A 27794-nucleotide genomic window follows, 5' to 3' on the forward strand; every position below is an offset into this window, starting at 1 on the left:
GGGCACATCTAAAGAAAGCTTTAGGACTATCTGGTGTGCACTGGCTCCTCCCCCTATGACCCTCCTCCAAGCCTCAGTTAGATCTCTGTGCCCGAACGAGAAGGGTGCACACTAGGGGCTCTCCTGAGCTTCTTAGTGAAAGTTTTAGTTTAGGTTTTTTATTTTCAGTGAGACCTGCTGGCAACAGGCTCACTGCATCGAGGGACTAAGGGGAGAAGAAGCGAACTCACCTGCGTGCAGAGTGGATTGGGCTTCTTAGGCTACTGGACATTAGCTCCAGAGGGACGATCACAGGCCCAGCTTGGATGGGTCCCAGAGCCGCGCCGCCGGCCCCCTTACAGAGCCAGAAGGCAGAAGAGGTCCGGAAAATCGGCGGCAGAAGACGTCCTGTCTTCAACAAGGTAGCGCACAGCACTGCAGCTGTGCGCCATTGCTCTCAGCACACTTCACACTCCGGTCACTGAGGGTGCAGGGCGCTGGGGGGGGGCGCCCTGAGACGCAATAAAAACACCTTGGATGGCAAAAAAATGCATCACATATAGCTCCTGGGCTATATGGATGCATTTAACCCCTGCCAGAATACATAGAAAAACGGGAGATAGGCTCCGCCCCCTTATCGGCGGCCTTATCTCCTCAGCACACTGGCGCCATTTTCCCTCACAGCTCCGTTGGAGGGAAGCTCCCTGGCTCTCCCCTGCAGTCACTACACTACAGAAAGGGTTAAAAAAGAGAGGGGGGCACAAATTAGGCGCAGTATTAACTATACAGCAGCTATAAGGGGAAAAACACTTATATAAGGTTATCCCTGTATATATATATAGCGCTCTGGTGTGTGCTGGCAAACTCTCCCTCTGTCTCCCCAAAGGGCTAGTGGGGTCCTGTCCTCTATCAGAGCATTCCCTGTGTGTGTGCTGTATGTCGGTACTTTTGTGTCGACATGTATGAGGAGAAAAATGATGTGGAGACGGAGCAGATTGCCTGTAATAGTGATGTCACCCCCTAGGGGGTCGACACCTGAGTGGATGAACTGTTGGAAGAAATTACGTGACAGTGTCAGCTCTGTATAAAAGACAGTGTTTGACATGAGACAGCCGGCTACTCAGCTTGTGCCTGTCCAGACGTCTCATAGGCCGTCAGGGGCTCTAAAGCGCCCGTTACCTCAGAGGGCAGATATAGACGCCGACACGGATACTGACTCCAGTGTCGACGGTGAAGAGACAAATGTGACTTCCAGCAGGGCCACACGTTACATGATTGAGGCAATGAAAAATGTTTTACACATTTCTGATAATACGAGTACCACCAAAAAGGGGTATTATGTTCGGTGAGGAAAAACTACCTGTAGTTTTCCTGAATCTGAGAAATTAAATGAGGTGTGTGATGATGCGTGGGTTTCCCCCGATAACAACTGATAATTTCTAAAATGTTATTGGCATTATATCCTTTCCCGCCAGAGGTTAGGGTGCGTTGGGAAACACCCCCTAGGGTGGATAAAGCGCTCACACGCTTGTAAGGGCTCTATCCTCTCCTGAGATGGCCGCCCTTAATGATCCTGCTGATAGAAAGCAGGAGGGTATCCTAAAATGTATTTACACACATACTGGTGTTATACTGCGACCAGCAATCGCCTCAGCCTGGATGTGCAGTGCTGGGTTGGCGTGGTCGGATTCCCTGACTGAAAATATTGATACCCTAGATAGGGACAGTATATTTTTGCCTATAGAGCATTTAAAAGATGCATTTCTATATATGCGTGATGCACAGCGGAATATTTGCCGACTGGCATCAAGTCTAAGTGCGTTGTCCATTTCTACCAGTAGAGGGTTATGGACACGTCAGTGGTCAGGTGATGCGTATTCCAAACGGCATTTGGAAGTATTGCCTTATTAAGGGGAGGAGTTATTTGGGGTCGGTCTTTCAGACCTGGTGGCCACGGCAACAGCTGGGAAATCCACGTTTGTACCCCAGGTCGCCTCTCAACATGAGAAGACGCCGTATTATCAGGCGCAGTCTTTTCGTGGATAAGCGGGCAAAAGGTTCCTCATTTCTGCCCCGTGACAGAGGGAGAGGAAAAAGGCTGCAGAAATCAGCCAGTTCCCAGGAACAGAAACCCTCTCCCGCCTCTGCCAAGCCCTCAGTATACGCTGGGGCTTTACAAGCAGAATCAGGCACGGTGGGGGGCCCGTCTCAATGAATTTCAGCGCGCAGTGGGCTCACTCGCAAGTAGACCCCTGGATCCTTCAGGTGATATCTCAGGGGTACAAATTAGAATTCGAGACGTCTCCCCCTCGCCGTTTCCTAAAGTCGGCTTTACCGATGTCTCCTTCTGACAGGGAGACAGTTTTGGAAGCCATTCACAAGCTGTATTCCCAGCAGGTGATAATCAAGATACCCCTCCTGCAACAAGGAACGGGGTATTATTCCACACTGTTGTGGTACCGAAGCCGGACGGCTCGGTGAGACCGATTCTAAATCTAAAATCTTTGAACACTTACATACAGAGGTTCAAATTCAAGATTGAGTCACTCAGAGCAGTGATTGTGAACCTGGAAGAAGGGGACTACATGATGTCTCGGGACATCAAGGATGCTTACCTTCATGTCAAAATTTACCCTTCTCACCAAGGGTACCTCAGGTTTATGGTACAGAACTGTCACTATCAGTTCAGACGCTGCCGTATGGATGGTCCACGGCACCCCGGGTCTTTACCAAGGTAATGGCCGAAATGATGATATTCCTTCGAAGGAAGGAAATTTTAGTTATCCCTTACTTGGACAATTCCCTGATAAGGGTAAGATCCAGGGAACAGTTGGAGGTCGGTGTAGCACTATCTCAAGTAGTGTTGCTGCAGCACGGTTGGATTCTCAATATTCCAAAATCGCAGCTGGTTCCGACGACTTGTCTTCTGTTCCTAGGGATGATCCTGGACACAGTCCAGAAAAAGGTGTTTCTCCCGGAGGAGAAAGCCAGGGAGTTATCCGAGCTAGTCAGGAACCTCCTAAAACCGAGCCAAGTCTCAGTGCATCAATGCACAAGGGTTCTGGGTAAAATGGTGGCTTCCTACGAAGCAATCCCATTCGGCAGATTCCACGCAAGAACTTTACAGTGGGACCTGCTGGACAAATGGTCCGGGTCGCATCTTCAGATGCATCAGCGGATAACCCTGTCACCAAGGACAAGGGTGTCCCTTCTGTGGTGGTTGCAGAGTGCTCATCTTCTAGAGGGCCGCAGATTCGGCATTCAGGACTGGGTCCTGGTAACCACGGATGCCAGCCTGCGAGGCTGGGGAGCAGTCACACAGGGAAGGAATATCCAGGACTTATGGTCAAGCCTGGAGACATCACTTCACATAAATATCCTGAAGCTAAGGGACATTTACAATGCTCTAAGCTTAGCAAGACCTCTGCTTCAGGGTTAGCCGGTGTTGATCCAGTCGGACAACATCACGGCAGTCACCCACGTAAACAGACAGGGTGGCACAAGAAGCAGGAGGGCAATGGCAGAAGCTGCAAGGATTCTTCGCTGGGCGGAAAATCATGTGATAGCACTGTCAGCAGTATTCATTCCGGGAGTGGACAACTGGGAAGCAGACTTCCTCAGCGCGACCTCCACCCGGGAGAGTGGGGACTTCACCCAGAAGTCTTCCACATGATTATAAACCGTTGGGAAAAACTCGACAGGTATTGCGCCAGGTCCAGGGACCCTCAGGCAATAGCTGTAGACGCTCTGGTAACACCGTGGGTGTACCAGTCAGGGTATGTGTTCCCTCCTCTGCCTCTCATACCCAAGGTACTGAGATTGATAAGATGGAGAGGAGTAAGCACTATATTCGTGGCTCCGGATTGGCCAAGAAGGACTTGGTAACCGGAACTTCAAGAGATGCTCACGGAGGATCCGTGGCCTCTACCTCTAAGAAGGGACCTGCTCCAGCAAGGACCCTGTCTGTTCCAAGACTTACCGCGGCTGCGTTTGACGGCATAGCGGTTGAACGCCGGATCCTGAAGGAAAAAAGGCATTCCGGATGAAGTCATCCCTATCCTGATCAAAGGCAGGAAGGATGTAACCGCAAAAACATTATCACCGCAATTGGCGAAAATATGTTGCGTGGTGCGAGGCCAGTAAGGCCCGACGGAGGAAATTCAACTGGGTCGATTCCTACATTTCCTGCAAACAGGAGTGTCTATGGGCCTGAAATTGGGGTCCATTAAGGTTCAAATTTCGGCCCTGTCAATTTTCTTCCAAAAAGAACTAGCTTCAGTCCCTGAAGTTCAGACGTTTGTAAAAGGGGTACTGCATATACAGCCTCTTTTTGTGCCTCCAGTGGCACTTTGGGATCTCAATGTAGTTTTGGGTTCCAAAAGTCACATTGGTTTGAACCACTTAAATCTGTGGAGTTAAAATATCTCACATGGAAAGTGGTCATGCTGTTGGCCCTGGCCTGGGCCAGGCGCGTGTCAGAATTGGCGGCTTTATCCTGAAAAAGCCCTTATCTGACAGGGCGGAATTGAGGACTCGTCCTCAGTTTCTCCCTAAGGTGGTTTCAGCGTTTCACCTGAACTAACCTATTTGTGGTGCCTGCGGCTACTAGGGACTTGGAGGACTCCAAGTTGCTAGACGTTGTCAGGGCCCTGAAAATATATGTTTCCAGGAGGGCTGGAGTCAGGAAATCTGACTCGCTGTTTATCCTGTATGCACCCAACAAGCTGGGTGCTCCTGCTTCTAAGCAGACTATTGCTCGTTGGATTTGTAGTACAATTCAGCTTGCACATTCTGTGGCAGGCCTGCCACAGCCAAAAATCTGTAAATGCCCACTCCACAAGGAAGGTGGGCTCATCTTGGGCGGCTGCCCGAGGGGTCTCGGCTTTACAACTTTGCCGAGCAGCTACTTGGTCAGGAGCAAATACGTTTGTAAAATTCTACAAAATTGATATCCTGGCTGAGGAGGACCTGCAGTTCTCTCATTTGGTGCTGCAGAGTCATCCGCACTCTCCTGCCCGTTTGGGAGCTTTGGTATAATCCCCATGGTCCTTACGGAGTCCCCAGCATCCACTAGGACGTTAGAGAAAATAAGAATTTACTTACCGATAATTCTATTTCTCGTAGTCCGTAGTGGATGCTGGGCGCCCATCCCAAGTGCGGATTGTCTGCAATACTGGTACATAGTTATTGTTACCAAAAAATCGGGTTATTGCTGTAGTGAGCCATCTTTTCAGAGGCTCCTCTGTTATCATGCTGTTAACTGGGTTCAGATCACAAGTTGTACGGTGTGATTGGTGTGGCTGGTATGAGTCTTACCCGGGATTCAAAATCCTTCCTTATTGTGTACGCTTGTCCGGGCACAGTATCCTAACTGAGGCTTGGAGGAGGGTCATAGGGGGAGGAGCCAGTGCACACCAGATAGTCCTAAAGCTTTCTTTAGATGTGCCCAGTCTCCGTCTCCTGCGGAGCCGCTATTCCCCATGGTCCTTACGGAGTCCCCAGCATCCACTACGGACTACGAGAAATAGAATTATCGGTAAGTAAATTCTTATTTTCACCACCCCCGCAATGCTCCGTCTCCGCCTAGGAAACTGAGTGTTGCCACCCCCCACCCTGCGAACGCCTCTGCCTGATTGACAGGCAGAGGCGATCGCATTTTCTGCATCTTTTTTGCAATGTTTGTGGTTGGATCGTGTTTTGCTATCCAATCTGAATTAGGCACTTTGTGCAGAATGCTTTGCACTTTGATCTTCTCTTCTGATTGGTTGTACTGAGACAGTCACATGACTCGGAAGCCAGCTGTTCCTGTACAAAGCAGAGAATAAGTCAGAATTGGGGGATGCTAGTGAACACGGGACACCTGTTTCCCACCACTGGTCAGATGTTACATTATACGAGCTGATAAAGGGGGTAACAATTTAGTCTGCTTTGGTGTTTTCGTACACCTTGATATATTGATAAATAAAACAAAATCTACCTTGTGTGCAGATGGCAACTGCCTGTATTGTGTCAATAACAGGTAACTTGATGGCCTATTATAAAAAAAAATGACATTATAATTTGTTGGTGCTTAACATGTACTAGACCAGTGATTCTCAAACTTGGTCCTCAGGAGCCCACACAGGTCAAGTTTTCCAGGTTGCCTGGCAGTTGCACTGTGTATCACCAACTGTCACATTTTAAAAGAAATCCACAAGTGACCTGGAAAACATGAACTTTGTGGGGTCCTGAGGACCAAGTTTCAGAACCTGTGTACTAGACTATGTTTTATAATAAGCCATCCATTTCCTAAACATAACAGCAACAGCCGTCAGAATTTTTAAGTGCATGTTCCTTCAGACCACTTAAAAACAAGTTGACTTTGCATGAAAGTATCCATTTCACACGTTATGTATGTGATACGACATATTGAAGTACAGCAAAAACTAAAACACAATGTGGTTCATGAGATTCTAAAAAGCAAAAGATGTTTGAGCTAAAGTTGTAATCAAAGTACAGACTTCCTTTTGCGCCAATGAAAATACATGTCAAATTTGTTAGTGACACATGCATTAATTATGCTAGCTGAATACGCAGTAAACATGAGTGTACAGGAGGCCTAAAGGAGGCTGCAGGCAAGTTCTTTTAGCCTTCTTTTGCAAAACAAATAGCTGATAGCTTGAAATAATAATTTGCTGTACAGCAAATGTAAATATATAATTTACCAGAATAGATGTTTTGAGTTATAAATTGACTTGACACCTGGGGGTAAATTTACGAAGATGGGAGTTCTATTTAAGATGGGATGTTGCCCGTAGCAACCAATCAGATTCTACTTCTCATTTATCTAGCACCTTCTAGAAGGTAATACCTGGAATCTGGTTGCTAGGGGCAACATCCCATCTCAAATAGATCTCCTATCTTAGTAAATGTACCCCCTGGAGTTTTCAATATTTGTACACGATGGTAATGAACTGAATTTTATATATCTGATTAAATTCTATCTGATTGCATTTATATATCTGACCAAGTACTACGTCAATGTAGAAATCTAAATTGGTCCTAAATAGGACACTAAATAAATGGGCTTTACAGACTTTAAAATGTATTCTCATGGTTTTTATGCCCGTTTTCTGTAGCCTCTTTGCTAGAGTGCCCACAGCTTGGATTGTTTTGTTATATATCAGGGTTTTTTTGCACTTTTTGAATGTCCCACTGCGGCCATTTTGAATTTGTACCAGCAACACCCCCAGATGAATCGGTCTTGCTAGCTCAGTGCAGGATCTAATGGGAGAGTCCTCATGTTTAGAGAGAACTCTGCATCAGAGTTTGGTCCTGGTTCCATCTAGGCAACTATCTGAATCTCAGAGCTTTTGCTAAGTGGAAGGTGAGGAATACAGGAATGTAATTTGTGGGTTGGCCACAAGGGCAGTTTTAGAATCTGTTCTGCAAAGGTTGAACGAAACCTGACTTCCATTTTTGGAGTAGCTGGATGTTTTTTTTTTTTTCTTTGTAGATTAAAGGACACATCAGGCCTTACAAGACATCATTTAAACCCAACTGTTCACGGGTGTTCCTTGGTGTCAAAGCCAAAATTATGAATCACAAGTCTTTGAAGTCATGGAGTTAATTCAGACCTGTTCGCTCGCTAGGGTTTTTTTGCAGTCCTGCGTTCGCATAGTCGCCGCCCATAGGGGAGTGTATTTTCACTTTGCAAGTGTGCAAACGCATGTGTAGCAGAGCTGTACAAACAGATTTTGTGCAGTCTCTGAGTAGCCCAGGACTTACTCAGCCGCTGCGAAGACTTCAGCCTGTCCGGGACCGGAATTGACGTCAGGAACCCTCCCTGAAAACGCTTGGACATGCCTGCGTTTTTCCAAACACTCCCAGAAAACGGTCAGTTGACACCCACAAACACCTTCTTCCTGTCAAGCACCTTGCAAACGCACGTGCGAATGGATCCTTTGCACAAACCCATCGCTGAGCGGCGATCTGCTTTGTACCTGTGCGACGCGCCTGTGCATTGCGGTGCATACGCATGCGCAGTTTAGACCTGATCGTCTTCTGCACGAAAACGCAGCCTAGCGATCAGGTCTGAATTATGCCCTCTGTAATGGTAGACAGGTTCATTGAGATCTGTCATCAAAAGCACTGAAGATGAAGAGTAGCTAGAATCCACGGTTGTCTTGTCTTGGCTATGTGTTCCATCTGGGAAGTCCGCCAGCTGCCCCGTGTGTTCACTAAGGTCATGGTGTGATGATCATTCCTTACTTGGCTGATCTCTTTATCAATGAGGAGTCCTCAAATCTGCTTTAGCCACATCACTGAGTGTGGCACAGACTCTGGAGGCCTATGGCTGGATTATCGGTTACTAGGGAATTACATGTGATCCCTTCTTAGAGTCTGATCTTTCTGGAATTCCTTTTCAACACTTGACAGCAGAAAGTGTTCTTTTTCCAAAGTCAGAATATACTATACAATAACTAGTAAAATGTCTGTTGGCTCCAGTTCTGGAGTAGATGGTTTCAACGTTTGAAAAACAAAATGCATTGCATTACCATTTGAACATGCAAGCCATCTGAAGAGACTCGGCAATATGGAACTGGACAGTTGTGACAGTCGATGGCAGTCTTTGGAGCTTGGTTGGGTTTCCCAGCAGAAACAAAGTTTCAGATCCTTGTCCTAGAAGTAAGGTTGGTACCAAACGCTACAATTCTTCTTGCGAAAAAAATCCAATAAGGGTTCAGATTCATAATCCTCAACCATCATGGAGTTTCAAAGAGCTTCCTAACCATGAAAAAGACTAGCCGGATCATGACCTAGACAAAACAAATTGCGAGGCCACCTATATTAGCAAGCACCCATTGAGAGGTCTCGCTACTAGGATATTTTTAAGCAGATTGTGGACAGATAGGCTCAGTCGGTATACGGTTAGCATACCGATTGTCGGGATCCCGACGGGGGCACCATACCGCCGCCTGTATACTGGCGAGGTAGGTGATTCCCCCACTATGGTACATCTGTTTCTGCTGGTAGAAATACTGAACTGAGTTCTCAAAATATAAAAAGAGAATGAGTGATGTCTGTGGGTCCATTGTGGCATTTTCATTTTGAGGATTGATCTGCTGGCCCAGGTTCCATTTTAACATAAGAGAATAATGTGGTTGTTTTAGTCATGATCCTTAAGAGAAAAGGGTTCTCTGATGCAGGGGTTCAGACAATGTTAATCTTTGGTCTGGAAGACATGTTCGTTTGTGTGGAAAAATGACATCTTATTAGAAGTTGTTGGGTCTTTGCGGATATGCCAGTAGGACAGGTGAGTTTAGGAAAAGTGATTACCTCTATGATGCCCATGAAAGGTTGGCCTGACTTCTGCTAAACAAACCATAGCTAGATGGATCACTTACGTGAATAGACGAGTTTAAATTATAGTATATTTTCTGCAGTGTCAAGGCAGACCAGTAAGTTCTTCCTGGTTGGTGCAAATAGTACTTTGGCTGGACAGCCACTTGGTCCCCTGTGTAGACTTATGGCAAGTTCTACAAAAAAATTTGGACAATTACGTGATCTTCAGTCACAAGGTGCTGTGGACTGCAAATCTGTGAGTGTACACACCAAAAGTCGCAGCTTTGGAATATCTCAGTGGTACCAATTATCCCCACAAGATTTTAGAGAGAACTGCATTTTTATACTTACAGTATGTTAATTTATTTTCCCATTGGACAACACTTGTTGAAAAAGCTTGCTTTCTTTATTTCACAAATGATCTCTCTAGTTTCCCTGTTTCTGTCCTGTGGGGCTTGATTACTAAAATACTGTAATTGAGTACAAGATGTGCTGAGAAGAGAGGAGCAAAAGTATTAAGCATACAGTACATTTTAAAGTCTTGTAGCGCATATAGGATTCAGAGAAAAGCATATAAGTAAATAAAAATAAATAGTTTTTATAATATTTTAGGAATATTTGTCAATTTTACCTCGCAGTTTGCATATGAACCAAACAAAAGAGGTTACTGTTCAGACGCATGCCAAGTCTTCTTACAACAAATATGGACTTCTTATGCATTAGTTTCCCTAAGCTTTATTTATTTATTTATTTATTCATTCTCATTTATCTCCTTTCTTGTATGATTTTATAATTCAAAAACCTATTGTCTCCTGTTATCAAAGTTTTTGCTATGATCTGTTTTCCTCAGGGCTGCAGAAGTTATTAGAGCTCAAGAAACTGAATTTATCTTATAATCGCATACATGACCTTAATGGTAAGTTGTTACCTATCCTCTGTTTCCTCATTTCCTTCGTTAGATTGTGAATTGACAGTGAAGAGGTTCATTAGTGACTTGACATTCAGATGTTGGTTTCTTTAATGTAATCGAACACAACATAATTTCTATTTGTGTAATGGTTTATGACAACAACATCTTCATGATATTATCACATCGTATACATTTAGGAGCTGCTCTGTACTTTCATAGTGTTTACCATATTGGGGTCTGAGTGTTTTACCCTTTCAAAACAGAAGTATCTTGAGATAAGTGTATATACTGTAGAAATAATTTTTCTCTTACATCAGTTGCAGCACTTTGAATAAAAATTGTTGTTCTCATTAAAGACTTGAATTTTCCTCTATCATCGAATCTGGGGGACACTGCGTGAATCTGCTGTGGTTAGATGAGTTGGCCAGAAGTATAGGCGCTAAAAGGTTAACTAAAAACTCTGCCCCCCTCTAACCTGTCCCACCTCAATGCAACCTCTTGCAGAGTTCATTTGTCGCAGGTGTAAGCAGTTCCAGCTTCTATCACCCACAGATATTGCTACGTGGCTAACCGCTATAGACGGCTCTCTCACTGGATGCTGGCAGACAGTCAACTTTATCATGCTCTGCCAAGAAGTCATTTCATCCGAGCTGGTCAGTGTGCAGGAATTACTGGCATCTCTGTCAACACGTCTGTACGTATCCTACGCATACAGTGGCATAAAGACCTCCTAGACACTGAGGCCTTTTCTAGTCAAAAGCTCAAAGGAAATCTTTTGGAGCCGTTGCCTCCCTGTTATCGACCTACGGAGTACAAAGATGCTGCACATCCATGCTGACTCCCAGTATTTCACCCAGGTCTTTGAATTGAACATACCCCGTTCCCTGACGCGGCAGTGCTGTCTCAAAAGTGGATCAGTGGAATAGCATCTCATTAGAGGTGGTAGAGGCTAATACAGCAACCATGAGAAATTGATGTTATAATAGTGCGCTGTTAACAACACAGTGTATTGCAGCGGAAGAACACACAGAGAGTAGTCACCCAATACTCCTCAAAGACAAACAATAAAGAAAAGAGTGTGCTCAATCTCCGCGCACCACTCTTTGAAACATGTAGACCCTTCACCTTAATATAAAAGCACACAATGCTATATACTAAGCTTTTAATGTCCAAGTTCTTTTGTCAGTTTGTTCACAATGATGAACTTTTGAAGATTTCTTCAGTTCCAAAAGTCACGTTTTCTGAAAGGATTGTGTTCCAAACCAGTGCTTGATAACAGCGGAATGGAGAGCACAAAAAAATAAAATAATAGTGCAATAGTAAAAACAAGACTGATGTTTTAATAATAAATTGCACTTACAAGAATATAGAATTTGATCGCATGTAAAAACCCAGTCGCACATATAAGGTACAGCAAAGCAGCTCACTGGCGTCTACCTGAAGGTCTCCAAGAGATAACGACGGCCTCAAAGTATAAAAAAATGAGACAATGATCGTGCAGTATTAAAAACAAGGCTAATTGTTTTAATTAAGTTGCACTTACACAAAGATAAATTTAAAATCGCATATAAAAGCCCAGTGGCACATAAGGACACAGCAAGACAGCTCACAAACGTCTGTAGATGGTCTCCAAGAGGTAACGGCGGCCTCAATGCCGGTATTTGAAGTCGTCAGTCCTCGAGGTAACAAGCAGCGTCCTCAGGTGTCCAAAGGGTACGAAATCCACAGCCACACTTAACGCGTTTCGGATCACATAGGATCCTTCATCAGAAGTGTGATAAGAGTCCATATTGTAGTCCTTTTAAAGACCTCCTAATTGTATAATTCACAAAACATGTGCCAATCGATTTAGGTGCACTTCCTTCCGGCGGATCTTCCTCCAACCGGAAGTTGCGTGTGCGTTCCAGCGTGGGTTTGTATCGTCAGTTTATCAAACACACAAAATACACAAACTATTAGAGAGTCAAAAGTAAACCAACTCTTCAAACTCTCTATATACAAATTACATAATTAAAAAGCCGTCAACAGATACTAGTGCATAATGAACAAAAGAGGAATCGTCTGAATACAATAACGTCTATGCGGATGTGACGCGACCAGGAAATCCGGTATGCGTTCCAGCGCCGGTTTGCGTTCCATCGTCCTTTTCTTCCGCAATACCTATTACTTCTTTTAATTGAAGGATTTATTTTGCTTGGGCGATCATGCGCATTCCGGCGCTGGCTCACACTGCACAGACAGACCATTCAGTAAAATAGCAATCTAGGACACAAAAAAAAAATTATGTAAGAGTTTTGACATATAAAGGTCCTAACACAAATAAATCTAGAAAGGGGAGCATGATCCAGACACCAAGAGTTAGGCACAGGGAAATATAACCTCGTGATCTTAAACAAGAAAGCACCCTAAATCAAAATCACTATTCATGCCTTTTGGAGCCAGGGTTTTTAATTGGTAAATCCATCGGGTTTCTGCCATTGCTAGTCTTTTATCCATATCCCTAGTTCTAGATTTTGGTAGTATCAATTCTATTCCATAAAAAGTTTTTATATGACATTCATTTTTTCCATGGTATTTTTTGAAATGGACAGGAACAGTATGTGTCTCAAGTCCTTTTCTAATGTTGTATATGTGTTCCGCCAACCTCGTTTTTAACGCCCGCGAGGTCCGTCCCACATATCGAAGTCCACATGTACATTCGAACACATACACAACATTCCTAGAATTACAAGAGATAAACTGATTAATGGGATATGTTTTTCCATCCACTACAAATTCCTTAAATTTATTTGAATTGCTTTTAACTGTTCTACACATTAGACAGCTCCCGCAACGGTGGAAACCCTTCGTACGTATACTCTGACGAATATCAGTTTCCAGGCTACTTTTCACCAATTTATCCTTTAATGTCGACGAGCTCCCACCGTTGCGGGAGCTGTCTAATGTGTAGAACAGTTAAAAGCAATTCAAATAAATTTAAGGAATTTGTAGTGGATGGAAAAACATATCCCATTAATCAGTTTATCTCTTGTAATTCTAGGAATGTTGTGTATGTGTTCGAATGTACATGTGGACTTCGATATGTGGGACGGACCTCGCGGGCGTTAAAAACGAGGTTGGCGGAACACATATACAACATTAGAAAAGGACTTGAGACACATACTGTTCCTGTCCATTTCAAAAAATACCATGGAAAAAATGAATGTCATATAAAAACTTTTTATGGAATAGAATTGATACTACCAAAATCTAGAACTAGGGATATGGATAAAAGACTAGCAATGGCAGAAACCCGATGGATTTACCAATTAAAAACCCTGGCTCCAAAAGGCATGAATAGTGATTTTGAGTTAGGGTGCTTTCTTGTTTAAGATCACGAGGTTATATTTCCCTGTGCCTAACTCTTGGTGTCTGGATCATGCTCCCCTTTCTAGATTTATTTGTGTTAGGACCTTTATATGTCAAAACTCTTACATAATTTTTTTTTTGTGTCCTAGATTGCTATTTTACTGAATGGTCTGTCTGTGCAGTGTGAGCCAGCGCCGGAATGCGCATGATCGCCCAAGCAAAATAAATCCTTCAATTAAAAGAAGTAATAGGTATTGCGGAAGAAAAGGACAATGGAACGCAAACCGGCGCTGGAACGCATACCGGATTTCCTGGTCGCGTCACATCCGCATAGACGTTATTGTATTCAGACGATTCCTCTTTTGTTCATTATGCACTAGTATCTGTTGACGGCTTTTTAATTATGTAATTTGTATATAGAGAGTTTGAAGAGTTGGTTTACTTTTGACTCTCTAATAGTTTGTGTATTTTGTGTGTTTGATAAACTAACGATACAAACCCACGCTGGAACGCACACGCAACTTCCGGTTGGAGGAAGATCCGCCGGAAGGAAGTGCACCTAAATCGATTGGCACATGTTTTGTGAATTATACAATTAGGAGGTCTTTAAAAGGACTACAATATGGACTCTTATCACACTTCTGATGAAGGATCCTATGTGATCCGAAACGCGTTAAGTGTGGCTGTGGATTTCGTACCCTTTGGACACCTGAGGACGCTGCTTGTTACCTCGAGGACTGACGACTTCAAATACCGGCATTGAGGCCGCCGTTACCTCTTGGAGACCATCTACAGACGTTTGTGAGCTGTCTTGCTGTGTCCTTATGTGCCACTGGGCTTTTATATGCGATTTTAAATTTATCTTTGTGTAAGTGCAACTTAATTAAAACAATTAGCCTTGTTTTTAATACTGCACGATCATTGTCTCATTTTTTTATACTTTGAGGCCGTCGTTATCTCTTGGAGACCTTCAGGTAGACGCCAGTGAGCTGCTTTGCTGTACCTTATATGTGCGACTGGGTTTTTACATGCGATCAAATTCTATATTCTTGTAAGTGCAATTTATTATTAAAACATCAGTCTTGTTTTTACTATTGCACTATTATTTTATTTTTTTGTGCTCTCCATTCCGCTGTTATCAAGCACTGGTTTGGAACACAATCCTTTCAGAAAACGTGACTTTTGGAACTGAAGAAATCTTCAAAAGTTCATCATTGTGAACAAACTGACAAAAGAACTTGGACATTAAAAGCTTAGTATATAGCATTGTGTGCTTTTATATTAAGGTGAAGGGTCTACATGTTTCAAACAGTGGTGCGTGGAGATTGAGCACACTCTTTTCTTTATAATACAGCAACCAGCAACTGTGGTGAGTGTTGATGAAACATTTTCTGCGCCATGAAGCTCTGGCTTGGGAACCAAAAAGAAACCCAAATTCAGGCTTGGGATCCTGTGGCAAAGAAATCCTATTTCAAGCTTGGGAACCTGTGGCAAAGAGACCCACCACCTGTGGCTGTTATTGCATGGTTATCGGGCGACGCCCCTTGTCGATGGGGTTACTAGTTTGCTAAAAAAAAAAATGTGTTGACACAGCCACCACGGGCCAACGCAGTATTAATTTCTTGTTAGTAAAGTCTAAATGTACTGCCAGACTTGCTGTGACAGACTTTTTTTTTTTTACAATTTACAGATTAATTTGCAAAACAAATATTGGTCTGTAGCAATCCATATAAAACTTGAAAAGATGGGGAGAAATGGGATAGTAATGTAAAATAAAACGTTACTGGTTTGTTTCCTTCAGGGAATGCTGGCAGAGGTTTCTTACCATCTTCCTCTGCGACAAAACAATCCATCAAGGCCCCTGCCTTCACCCAGATTTAGCTTGTCTGGCTTGTCATGGTTCTTGAGACCCAAATCTTGAGGGCTCTTGGGTTTTCTATACTGGTGGTCCAGACTATGCTCCAGGCTTGTAAACTGGTAACTTCCCAGATCTATGGAGTCTGGCAACTGTACATTGTCTGGTGCGAATGATCGGGACTCTCAGCAGCTGTTTTTCATCTACAATATCTTTTCACCAGGAGGGTCTGACACAGGGCCTTCAACACTCTTCTGTCAAGGCTCTGGTATCAGCCTTGTTGATCCTTTTTCAGATGCGTTTGGCTGCCATTCTGGAAGTAGAGACTTTCCTTCATGGGGGTGCTTCGGATTCAGCCTCTGTACATCCCAGCTATTTCGCCTTGAGATTTAAATCTTGTATTGGACGCCCTTCAGAAAGCTCCCTTCAAGCCTGTGGAGACTGTTGAGTTGCAATACCTTACCTTAAAGATCACTTTTCTTCTAGCAATTGCTTCTGGTAGAAGGGTTTTCAAATTGGCTGCCTTGTCTTGTAAGCCCCCTTTTGTCATTTTTCATTTGGATAGGTTGGTTTTTAGGACCAAACCTTTCTATTTGCCGAAGGTGAATTCTAAGTTAATCAGGATATCGTTCTCCTGGCCTTGCTGTGGGCTTTCTCTGCCTTCTCATTCTTCATCATTAGCTCTCTTGGACGTTGTTGGACTTTTCAGATTTACATAGATCATATGTCTTCTACCAGACGCATGGACTCTTTGTTGGTGCTGATAAATGCTTCAAAACTGGGTTGGCAGCATCTAAGAATTGCATTGCTCGGTGGATTACCATCTGTAAAGCTTACCTCACCTCAGCTAAGCCTGTTCTCACTTCACTCTGGGCTCATTCCACTTGTGCCGTCAGGGATTCTTGGTCGGTTTGCCATGGTACCTTGCTGAGTGCAGAGTGGCTACCTGGTCCTCTGTGCATGCCTTCATGAAATTTTACGTCCTCCTCCTTTATTGGCTTGCTTTGTGAAATCCCGCAGTCAATCCATGAATTGTCCCCAAGATTTGATGATAGAGGCAATTAGATTTTTTTACATTCATAAAATCCCTTCCTGGTAGTCCATCTGGGGGTCACTGTGATCCCTCCCTGTCCTGACCTTTGCTACATGTTCTGGTTGTTTCTCCAGGTTCTGGTTTTTCGGGTTGTTTCTCTGTTTTCATTCTTTGTTTTCTCCTCCGTGTGGCTAGGTTATTCATACAGTAAACTGAGAGCTCATGAAGGTGAGAGAGGTCGGGAGGGTGAAAAAGTGGAGAAACTGAGAGCTGTCTCAGTGCTGGAGTGCTAAGCCCATTCACAGTTCTACAAAGAAACTTGGCAGATACTGTTCAAAAAATTGTTATGAAATGCGTTAATTGTAACTGCGCATGGCTCCAGGCAACACCAGTGTTTCAGGCTGGGAGTCTTGTAGTATAGCTTTAATATTTTACCAGTCACCGTGTTTTAATAACGATTTATGGTGAGAAAACGGAGCATGTGCTACTGGATTATTTATTTTCTGGCCTTTAGATTTGTCTCTTAGTACAGTAGTTGTAAGGAACATAACACATAGATGTTGGGTAATGGATAGCAGTGGCATATTGGGCCAAATGTAATAGCTTGCATGTTGCAATGGCCCAAGCTGCATTTATATTTTACCACTGAGCTGTACAGATTGCTGAAGCTGACAGTAGATACAGTATGGTCCACAGCTGAATTACACCAATAACTGGCAGTGTTTTCACAGATTACTCTAATTGGAGTCTGAAAGTACAAGGAACGAAAAAGCTTTTGGAAGGGAGCAATAGAAAAATAAAAAATAAAAATTCCCCTTTGTAATTGTATGTGATACGGCGAACGGCGTTGCAGCCATTGATGTTATGTGTATGTGTCCTTTTTTTTTCCAGGACTAATTCCTCTGCATGGTTGGAACCACAAACTCCGCCACCTTTATCTCCATAGTAACTGCATTAATAGCATAGACCATGTAGCGCACAGTATGGTGGGACTCCAGTCTTTACATTACCTTACATTAAAGCAGGATGAGAAAGGCAACCCTGTTTGTGACACAACAGGTAATCAGCACTTGCATTGAAATGACTTCCTATAATTACAGCAAAATAACGATGGGCAGAAATGTATCAAAGCTTGCAATGAGATAAAATAAAGTACCAACCAATCGGCTCCTAACTTTCATTTTCCAAATACAGCCTGTATAATGACAGAAGCTGATTTGTTGGTACTTTTATCTCTCTCCAAGCTTTGATAATTCTCCCCCTATATTCTTATTATATTACAGTCTGTCTGTTTTTTTACTAGAAGTAGAGGGCACCAGGCAGGAGTGGACTTATGCTGACGTACTCGTGTATAAGTGGTACACAATGCTACTGTTCAGAGGCTGCAGATCATTTTGGATCCCAGATGATCAAATACTTTCTGCCACTCATCTTTCAGAACTGTGTGAACCGAACTGGTGTAAATTCTGGCGTTAAGAACCGAGTAAATCCGAACCCGCTCATTTCTACTAACTATATATATATATATATATATATATATATATATATATGTATATATATATATATATATGTATATATATATATGTATATATATATATATATGTGTGTGTGTGTGTGTATATGTGTGTGTATATATATATATATATATATATGTGTGTATGTATGTATGTATGTATATATATATGTGTGTGTGTATATATATATATATACATACACACAGATTGAATATACCTTATCCAAAATCCCACATTTTTGGGTCCCATACTGTTGAGATAGTGGCATATGTATTATATATCTACATATATCTATACTTATAATATATATGTCATTATCTCTGTATGGGACCCAACAATGTGCGATTTTGGATAAGGGATACCCTTCCTGCATTTATATAATCTGTATTTTATATATATATATATACCGTTCTGAGGGCGCTACAATATGGTACTGTGTGTATCGGTAAAAATAGGTATAAAACCTAATAAATAAAACAGTGCATTTTATGAGTAAAAAAACCCATACTCATAAATGCACTGTTTTATTTATTAGGTTTTATACCTATTTTTACTGATACACACAGTGAGGTCCATGTCCCTTCAGGATCATTCCAAAATATCTGGCATTTGGTATGTATATGTACATTAGATATAAGCCCATAGTCAGTTGGCCTGAATTTTTATTCGGTTACTGTATTTTATTGTTTAGATTGTATACCCCCTGAGGAAGTCCCAGAAAGGGACGAAACGCGTTGGGTTTATGCAAGTACTGTATCCATCTTTCGCCATATGCTGTGAACAAAAGATAGTGATTAACACTAAGTCCATCTTGGACCTATGCCGAAACAGAATTGTGTATTATCTGAATGTATATCAGTTAACATCTGGAATAACTTCACTGTGATTTTTTATTATTGTGAGCTTTTTATGCATTAAATACTAAAAACTGAGATTTCCTAATGCTTTATATGTTATTCAGATTGATGTGACCAACAGTACCATATTGTAGCGCCCTCAGATCTTTTTATCCATATTTCTATTTTTTGAGCCTCGTCTAACAGGAGGTTCTTTCTGAGGTGCAGCTTAGTTTATATCCACATAGCGCCGTAGGGTACCCCTTGTCATATATATATACGGTTCCTTCAGGCCGGCACTCCCACAGATAAGGTACTGGACTCCGGTGCCCTCAGTTTCAGTGGTGTCACATAGTAGAAAGTATACCGCGGCACTCAGAGATTTAAGTGAGTCAATTTATGTATCAAAACAGCAACATGAAAGCTCCAACGTTTCGGGGCACAGCCTCCCCTTTGTCAAGGTGCATATATGTGTGGCCGCTTTTTGAAATTTTAATGTTTTTCAAATTTGAATGCTTATAAAAGCTGTTATACTTCACGCAGTGCACTGATTCATATATTAAATTAAAGGTAATTTAATGCTGAATTCAACACAATAAACAGAGGTCAAATATTTGCATTACAAGGGAAGTTATGCTACTTTCAGTCAGACAAAGAAGCACAGATGCGTGTGATTCAAGAACCGGATTGTAGTAACAGCTACTACCAGCCAATCGGAATCGTTGTTTATGAGCAGGTGCAAGGTCATGTTCAAAGGTGGGAAAGGTCAGTTTGGCTGTTTCATTTTGCAGAATAAAGTTGGTAACTGAAGTGCAATTACGGTTGGATATTTGTGTATATTGTTTAGTGCTGTTGACGGTGTAAAAAATAAATACATCAATGTTGTCCAGGCAAAGTGGTGACTGGTCACCCAGGAAGAGATCCAGGATTGTGGTGTAACGTGAAAATGGTAATTTGTATGCAGCAATTGTGAGAGAAGTTAGTGGGAATGTGACAACATCAGGAGTACGAAAGTTTTGTTTACGTTATCAGAAAACACAATCAATACAAAACAAGGAAGGAAAAGGCCGGAAAAAGTGCACAACAGCGGTTGATGATAGGAGAATAAAACAAATTTGCGTCAGGGACAGATGGATGTCATCTGCGGCCATTAGCAGTGAACTGAGTGCAACTGGTGTTTTTGTCAGTGCAAGAACGGTACGGAGAAGACTAACGGAGTTTGGCCTAAAAGGTAGGATTCCCCGAAAAAAAGCCATTACTGAATAAAAAGCAGCGGCAGAAACGAATACAGTGGGCAAAAGAACACATTGCATGGACAGAAGGTCAGTGGAAACAAGTGATATGGAGTGACGAAACTAAGATATCGATATTTGGTAGTGATGGGAGAAAATATGCGAGACGTCGCATCAGGGAAGAGGTACATCCAGATTGCATTCAAGCGACAACAAAGAATCCTACAAGTGTTATGATCTGGGCATGTACGACAGCAGATGCTGTAGGCCGCCTTCATGTCATAGATGGCACACTGAACAGCAGAAAGTACATTGACACTATCCTACAACGAAAACTTCTACCTTCTATCAGGGATCTTTTTCCAGATAATGCCCCATTTTTTTTCCATCAGGATTCAGCTCCCTGACACACTGCACAGATATGCAAACAGTGGTTCACGGAGAATGACATACAGGTGCTGGGATGGCCAGGAAACAGCCCAGACCTGAACCCCATAGAACATTTGTGGTTCCGTTTGAAAAAAACTCCTACATCTGAGGCGTCCATCCAATAAAAGAGAATTAATTGGGGCTATAATTGTCTCATGGCACCTCCATAATAAATAAGGAAGAGCTCCAAACATTGGTTGGCTCAATGCCACGTCGCTGTGCTGCTGTCTTGAAAAATAAAGGATACCCAACGAAATACTGATAGGACAGTGACATCATAAGTACACAGGGATTTCCCACTTTAAGTGTTGTTTTCACTGCATAACTTCCTTTGTAATGCAAATATTTGACCTCTGAATTCAACATTAAATTTCCTTTCGTTTGATATATGAATCATTGCACCGCATTAAGTGAAACAGTTTTAATAAGCATTTGAAGTTGAAAAACATTAAAATTTCAAAAAGTGTCCGCAATTTTGGCCACCACTGTATATAATGTTGTATGGCAATGTTCACCCTACTGTCATTTCTAAGATATCAGAAGCCACAGAGTTCTATAAATAGGGAACATTGAGAGTAGTAAGGAATCAGGAGGGGGATGTTGTCCTATATATTAAAAGACTAACACTGCTCCTCACTTCTATGGAGGGAATTCAAGTGTTTTACGTGCCGGCAGATGCTAGATGGCGCAATTCAAGTATTGCTCCATTTGGGCACGCACAGCCACCGGCTCTGACATTACTGTTATGATGTTCTGTCATTTTGATGGGCTGGTAACTAGTCTCTCATAATGCACAAGTTTTATTAAAGTCAAAAGCGCTAAAATAGCTATATACTGTATACACACAAACACACAACCACATAAGTACAGAATATTCAGACAGTTATCTATAGAATTATTATTTTTTACCCAAAAATATATATAGAAGTATTATGCTCCGTGACAAAGACAATATAACATCAAACTCAAAAATGGAAAAAAATTTAAAAAATAATAATTACATTAAGTTGGAACGAAACATAATCATGATGACGTAACAACCAACAAGACTTCCCATGGGAACATATTCATAGAAACACACAAACCCAGGTGAAAGTCGAGTTATTAGATATGCAGTATGCTGTACCAGACAGATATCTCACTGTAACTGAGTAACCAGCCTATCAGGTTCCTAACTGCCATTTAACAGGCTGTGTTTGAAAAATGACAGTTGGGAGCTGATTTGCTGGTCATTTATCACTCCTTATGGAATCTATTAAGCCTGGTGAAGTGATAAAGGGGACGGAGATAAAGTACCAGCCAGTCAGCTCCTAACTTTCATTTTTCAAACCCACATTGTGACATGGCAGCTAGGAGCTGATTGGCCGGGACTTTATCACTTTTCACTTTATCACTTCACCAGGTTTAATAAATCTGCCCCTATGTGTCTCAACTTTATATTTTTGTTATGGCTTAATACATTTGGACCTGAGTTACAGATGAGTTAATATGCAAGAGGCTGTAGACCAAATGCTTTTATATAGGTCACAGAAATCAATAATTTTGTGTTAGTGTAGAGTTCATTGTCTGATGAACACTGGAGGTGTTTTATTGTCTTACAGCTATTAATCATATGAGAGTGAGGCAGATGTATTAAGCCTGGAGAAGTGATAAAGAAGTGATAAGTGGAAGGTGATAACGCACCAGCCAATCATTATGGGTTTGAAAAATGTCAGTTAGGGGCTGATTGGGTGGTGCATTATCACCTTCCACTTATCACTTCTTTATCATTTCTCCAGGTTAAATACATCTGCCCCACTGTACAATATGTATGTGAACATTTTTTTGTTTATTTTGCTATTTCCTAAACCTAGCACTAATAATAATAATAATTTTATTTTTAAAGCGCTCTTTCTCTAACAGTACTCAACCTACAGTACCCTTGTGATTATTGTGTTTAGGTCTATGGCACAGCAGTAGCAGAGACTATAAACTGATAGCTGATAACTATTCTGTGATCACCGCTATTAGTTGTTTCCTAGGGTGGTCTTCTGTATGCCGAATGTCGGGATACCGGCGCACAGTATACCGGCGCCGGAATCCCGACACCCGGCATACCGACAACTATTCTCCCTCGTGGGGGTCCACGACCCCCCTGGAGGGAGAATAAAATAGTGTAGCGCGCCACCGTGCCCGCAGCGTGGCGAGTGCAGCGATGCCGCAAGGGGCTCCTTTGCGCTTGCCACGCTGTCGGTATGCCGGCGGTCGGGCGCCGGTATGCTGGTCGCCGGGAGCCCGAGCGCCGGCATACTGGTCGCCGGGAGCCCGAGCGCCGGCATACCGTACGACACCCATTTCCTACAGTATGTCTTCTTTATACAGAACTACTGTATGTGCGGGTGGTCTTCAGTATGCCGTCTGTCTGGATCCCGGCGCACAGTATACCGGCGCCGGAATCCCGACAGCCGGCATACCGACACTTTTTCTCCCTCGTGGGGGTCCACAACCCCCCTGGAAGGAGAATAAAGCGCGCCACCGTGCCCGCAGTGTGGCGAGCGCAGCGAGCCCACAAGGGGCTCATTTGTGCTCGCCATGCTGTCGGTATGCCTGCAGTCGGCTTCCCGGCGCTGGTATGCTGGTCGCCGGGAGCCCTGCCGCCGGCATACCATACTACACCCGTATGTGCAACCATGAAATGTGTATCCCCTGCTGGGTTTTGTTCAGTGTGTAAAGGAGATGACATCAGCTGATTAGAGCAGGTCACAGTGTTTGTCACATGAGCTCTATCCGTAAAATATTTTACAGTGACATCAGAGTGTTTGGATTGTAAAAACAAACATTTTATTTACATAAACAGCAACAGTGTCCATATGTACTATAAAATGTCCAGCCACGCTGGGCCCGATTCTGATTTGAAAGCAAAACAAAAATAAGCAAGCAACTTTGCAAATAAATGTTGCACTGCAGATGGGGCAGATGTAACGTGCAGAGAGATTTAGAGTTGGGTAGGGTGTGTTCAACTTCAAACTGATATTAAAATTGCAGTGTAAAAACAAAGCTGTCTTAACATTTGTGGGCTACAAGAAAAAGCAGCCAGTATTTACCCTGCACAGAAACAGTATAAAAGTATTTGCTCCCCTTGCATGGCAACATGGTAAGTTCCAGATACGAAGTTACTTGCATTTTTTGCTTTGTTTACAAATCTGAATCAGGACCACTGTGTATTGCGGTTTGTCATTGCAGAATGAGACACATTAGGAGATTGTAATTAGTGGGTGGTGTGTAAAGGGGGGTACACACGGAGAGATCCGTTTTTAAAATCTAAGCAATCTGACTAGATTGCTTAGATTTTAAGCACGGAATTGTTGTGTGTATGCCCCCAGCGATAGCGATGTGCGTCCCCGCGCATCGCTATCGCCGGTACTAGATTGAGCATGCATGCAGGCTCAATCTAGCGGGTCGCTCACTTCACCGCTGTGTGAAGTGAGCGGCCCCCTGTCCGTCCGTCCCCTCGCGCTGTGCAGAGCGGGGGGAGAGATGTGTGCTGAGCGGTCTGTGTTAAGATCGCTCAGCACACATCTCTCCCGTCAGTAACCCCTTAAGGCTTCATTAGTAACAACAAGGATAGATTGCCTTCAGAGGCCAAGCCACCAAGTGCGCACCCTGTCTGTCCCATTCCTGTGACATTGATGGGTCCCAAGATCACCCTTTGTCTTCTGTAATCTGTTACCGATTTGTATTCTGCTTTTATTAACACGGTTTAAGTTTTAATTCCACCTCATGTGACCTAGATGTCTTCATAGTTCATTATTTTGCATTTAGGATACAGAGATATGGTGCTTGGAAACTTGCCCCAGTTAAAAGCCCTTGATGGTGTAAATAGAGCAGGCGAACCTGTTCTTGGATTTGATTTAGATGCAATAGATCTTCCCAATCTGGATTTCCTGGAATATTTGATTGCTTCCGACAATGACAGTGGGAACAAAGCAATAAAGGTAACAGCCACCATTAATGGTGACTTTGCACCACCTTTCAGTAGTTTAATATTTTAGAACAACTGCAATGTTATGCAGCGTTTTTTTACAGTTATGTTATTTGTTGGTGCCCCAAACACCTGGAGACTAATAGCTGACATTGGGTTGCACAGAGTGGTTCCCGCAAGATTGTTTTATCACTGCTGCTCTTGCCATTTTGCCTGATGCATTTCAGATATGCTTACTTTCTGGTTAGTAAATTGCTTTCCATATTTACTTTCAGCAAAGTACAATGCAGTCACAATTCAGATGTCTAATGCGACTGGCCGCCTGTATTCTAAGTCGTACATATGTATGCAGTGCACTGCCCCCAGCCCTCTGGCACATCACTAGTAATGGTACATGCACTCTGCATATGAGCAACCCTGACTACATGCCCACGGGCCACTTCTCTAATGTGCTGTAGCTGAGAAGCCACTGAGATGAGTACAAGTCAGAATCACTTGTAGCTACTCTAAAGCTGGGTACAGATCTTTCTCTAACGTCCTAGTGGATGCTGGGGACTCCGAAAGGACCATGGGGAATAGCGGCTCTGCAGGAGACTGGGCACAAAGTAAAAGCTTTAGGACTAGCTGGTGTGCACTGGCTCCTCCCCCTATGACCCTCCTCCAAGCCTCAGTTAGATTTTGTGCCTGAACGAGAAGGGTGCAATCTAGGTGGCTCTCCTGAGCTGCTTAGAGTAAAAGTTTAAATAGGTTTTTTTATTTTCAGTGAGACCTGCTGGCAACAGGCTCACTGCATCGAGGGACTTAGGGGAGAGAAACGAACTCACCTGCGTGCAGAGTGGATTGGGTTTCTTAGGCTACTGGACATTAGCTCCAGAGGGACGATCACAGGCCCAGCCATGGATGGGTCCCGGAGCCGCGCCGCCGGCCCCCTTACAGATGCTGAAGCAAGAAGAGGTCCATAAATCGGCGGCAGAAGACTTTCCTGTCTTCATAAGGTAGCGCACAGCACTGCAGCTGTGCGCCATTGCTCTCCGCACACTTCACACTCCGGTCACTGAGGGTGCAGGACGCTGGGGGGGGGGGCGTCCTGGGAAGCAATGAATTTACCTTAGTTGGCGAAAAATACATCACATATAGCTCCTGGGCTATATGGATGTATTTAACCCCTGCCAGTTTTCCAGTAAAAAGCGGGAGAAGAGCCCGCCGTGAAGGGGGCGGGGCCTATCTCCTCAGCACACAGCGCCATTTTTCCCACACAGCTCCGCTGGTAGGAAGGCTCCCAGAATCTCCCCTGCATCCTGCAACTACAGAAACAGGGTAAAAAAGAGAGGGGGGCACTTATTTGGCAAAATAAGATATTAGCAGCTATAAGGGATAGACACTTATTGTAAGGTTGTCCCTATACATATATAGCGCTCTGGTGTGTGCTGGCAAACTCTCCCTCTGTCTCCCCAAAGGGCTAAGTGGGTCCTGTCCTCTATCAGAGCATTCCCTGTGTGTGTGCTGGGTGTCGGTACGTGTGTGTCGACATGTATGAGGAGGAAAATGATGTGGAGGCGGAGCAGAGTGTCTGTAACAGTGATGTCACCCCCTAGGGGGTCGACACCTGAGTGGATGTACTGTTGAAAATTACGTGACAGTGTCAGCTCTATATAAAAAAACAGTGGTTGACATGAGACAGCCGGCTACTCAGCTTGTGCCTGTCCAGACGTCTCATAGGCCGTCAGGCAGATGGCAGATACAGACGCCGACACGGATACTGACTCCTGTGTCGACGGTGAAGAGACAACCGTGATTTCCAGTAGGGCCACACGTTACATGATTGAGACAATGGAAAATGTTTTATACATTTCTGATAATACGAGTACCACCAAAAAAGGGGTATTATGTTCGGTGAGGGAAAAACTACCTGTAGTTTTCCTGAATCTGAGAAATAAAATGTGTGATGATGCGTGGGTTTCCCCCCGATAACAATTAATAATTTCTTAAAAAGTATTGGCTGCATACCCTTTCCCGCCAGAGGTTAGGATGCATTGGGAAACACCCCCTAGGGGGGATAAGGCGCTCACACGCTTATAAGAACAAGGGCTCTACCCTCTCATGAGATGGCCGCCCTTAAGGATCCTGCTGATAGAAAGCAGGAGGGTATCCAAAAAAAGGTATTTACACACATACTGGTGTTATACTGCGACCAGCTATCGCCTCAGCCTGGAGGTGCAGTGCTGGGTTGGCATGGTCGGATTCCCTGACTGGAAATATTGATATCCTAGATAAGGATAGTATATTATTGCCTATAGAGCATTTAAAAGATGCATTTCTATATATGCATGATGCACAGCGGAATAATTGCCGACTGGCATCAAGTATAAGTGCGTTGTCCAATTCTACCAGTAAAATGGTCAGGTGATGCGGATTCCAAACGCCATTTGGAAGTATTGCCTTTGAAAGGGGACATTTGGGGTCGGTCTTTTAGACCTGGTGGCCACGGCAACAGCTGGGAAATCCACGTTTGTACCCCAGGTCGCCTCTCAAAATAAGACGCCGTATTATCAGGCGCAGTCCTTTGTTGGCAAGCGGACAAAAGGTTCCTCTTTTCTGCTCGTGACAGAGGGAGAGGAAAAAGGCTGCAGAGATCAGCCAGTTCCCAGGAACAGAAACCCTTTCCAGCCTCTGCCAAGCCCTCAGTATGACGCTAGGGCTTTACAAGCTCAGGCACGGTGGGGGCCCGTTCTCAATGAATTTCAGTGCGCAGTGGGCTCACTCGCAAGTAGACCCCTGGATCCTTCAGGTAATATCTCAGGGGTACATATTGGAATTCGAGACGTCTCCCCCTCGCCGTTTCCAAAAGTCGACTTTACCGACGTCTCCCTCTGACAGGGAGGCAGTTTTGGAAGCCATTAACAAGCTGTATTCCCAGCAGGTGATAATCAAGGTACCCCTCCTGCAACAGGGAACGGGGTATTATTCCACACTATTGTGGTACCGAAGCCAGTCGGCTCGGTGAGACCGATTCTAAAATCTAAAATCTTTGAACACTTACATACAGAGGTTCAAATTCAAGATTGAGTCACTCAGAGCAGTGATTGCGAACCTGGAAGAAGGGGACTACATGATGTCTCGGGACATCAAGGATGCTTACCTTCATGTCAAAATTTACCCTTCTCACCAAGGGTACCTCAGGTTTATGGTACAGAACTGTCACTATCAGTTCAGACGCTGCCGTAGGGATGGTCCACGGCACCCCGGGTCTTTACCAAGGTAATGGCCGAAATGATGATGTTCCTTCGAAGGAAGGGAATTTTAGTTATCCCTTACTTGGACGATTCCCTGATAAGGGTAAGATCCAGGGAACAGTTGGAGGTCGGTGTAGCAC

General features: G+C 43.6%; 1 protein-coding gene across 6 annotated transcripts in view; it reads left to right on the forward strand.

Moving 5' to 3' along the window:
- Positions 1-27794, forward strand: part of LRRCC1 (leucine rich repeat and coiled-coil centrosomal protein 1) — a 267597-nt gene that overhangs the window by 101311 nt on the left and 138492 nt on the right. For 5 of the 6 annotated variants that reach the window (XM_063924032.1, XM_063924034.1, XM_063924031.1 and 2 more), the window contains 3 exons: positions 10154-10219; positions 17341-17508; positions 24262-24434. In XM_063924032.1, coding sequence (XP_063780102.1) covers positions 10154-10219; positions 17341-17508; positions 24262-24434 — 407 coding nt within the window. The remainder of the gene's footprint in view (positions 1-10153; positions 10220-17340; positions 17509-24261; positions 24435-27794) is intronic. The other variant, XM_063924036.1, reaches the window with a different exon arrangement.

The sequence above is a fragment of the Pseudophryne corroboree genome, chromosome 5, assembly GCF_028390025.1.
Source record: "Pseudophryne corroboree isolate aPseCor3 chromosome 5, aPseCor3.hap2, whole genome shotgun sequence".
Taxonomy (NCBI): domain Eukaryota; kingdom Metazoa; phylum Chordata; class Amphibia; order Anura; family Myobatrachidae; genus Pseudophryne; species Pseudophryne corroboree.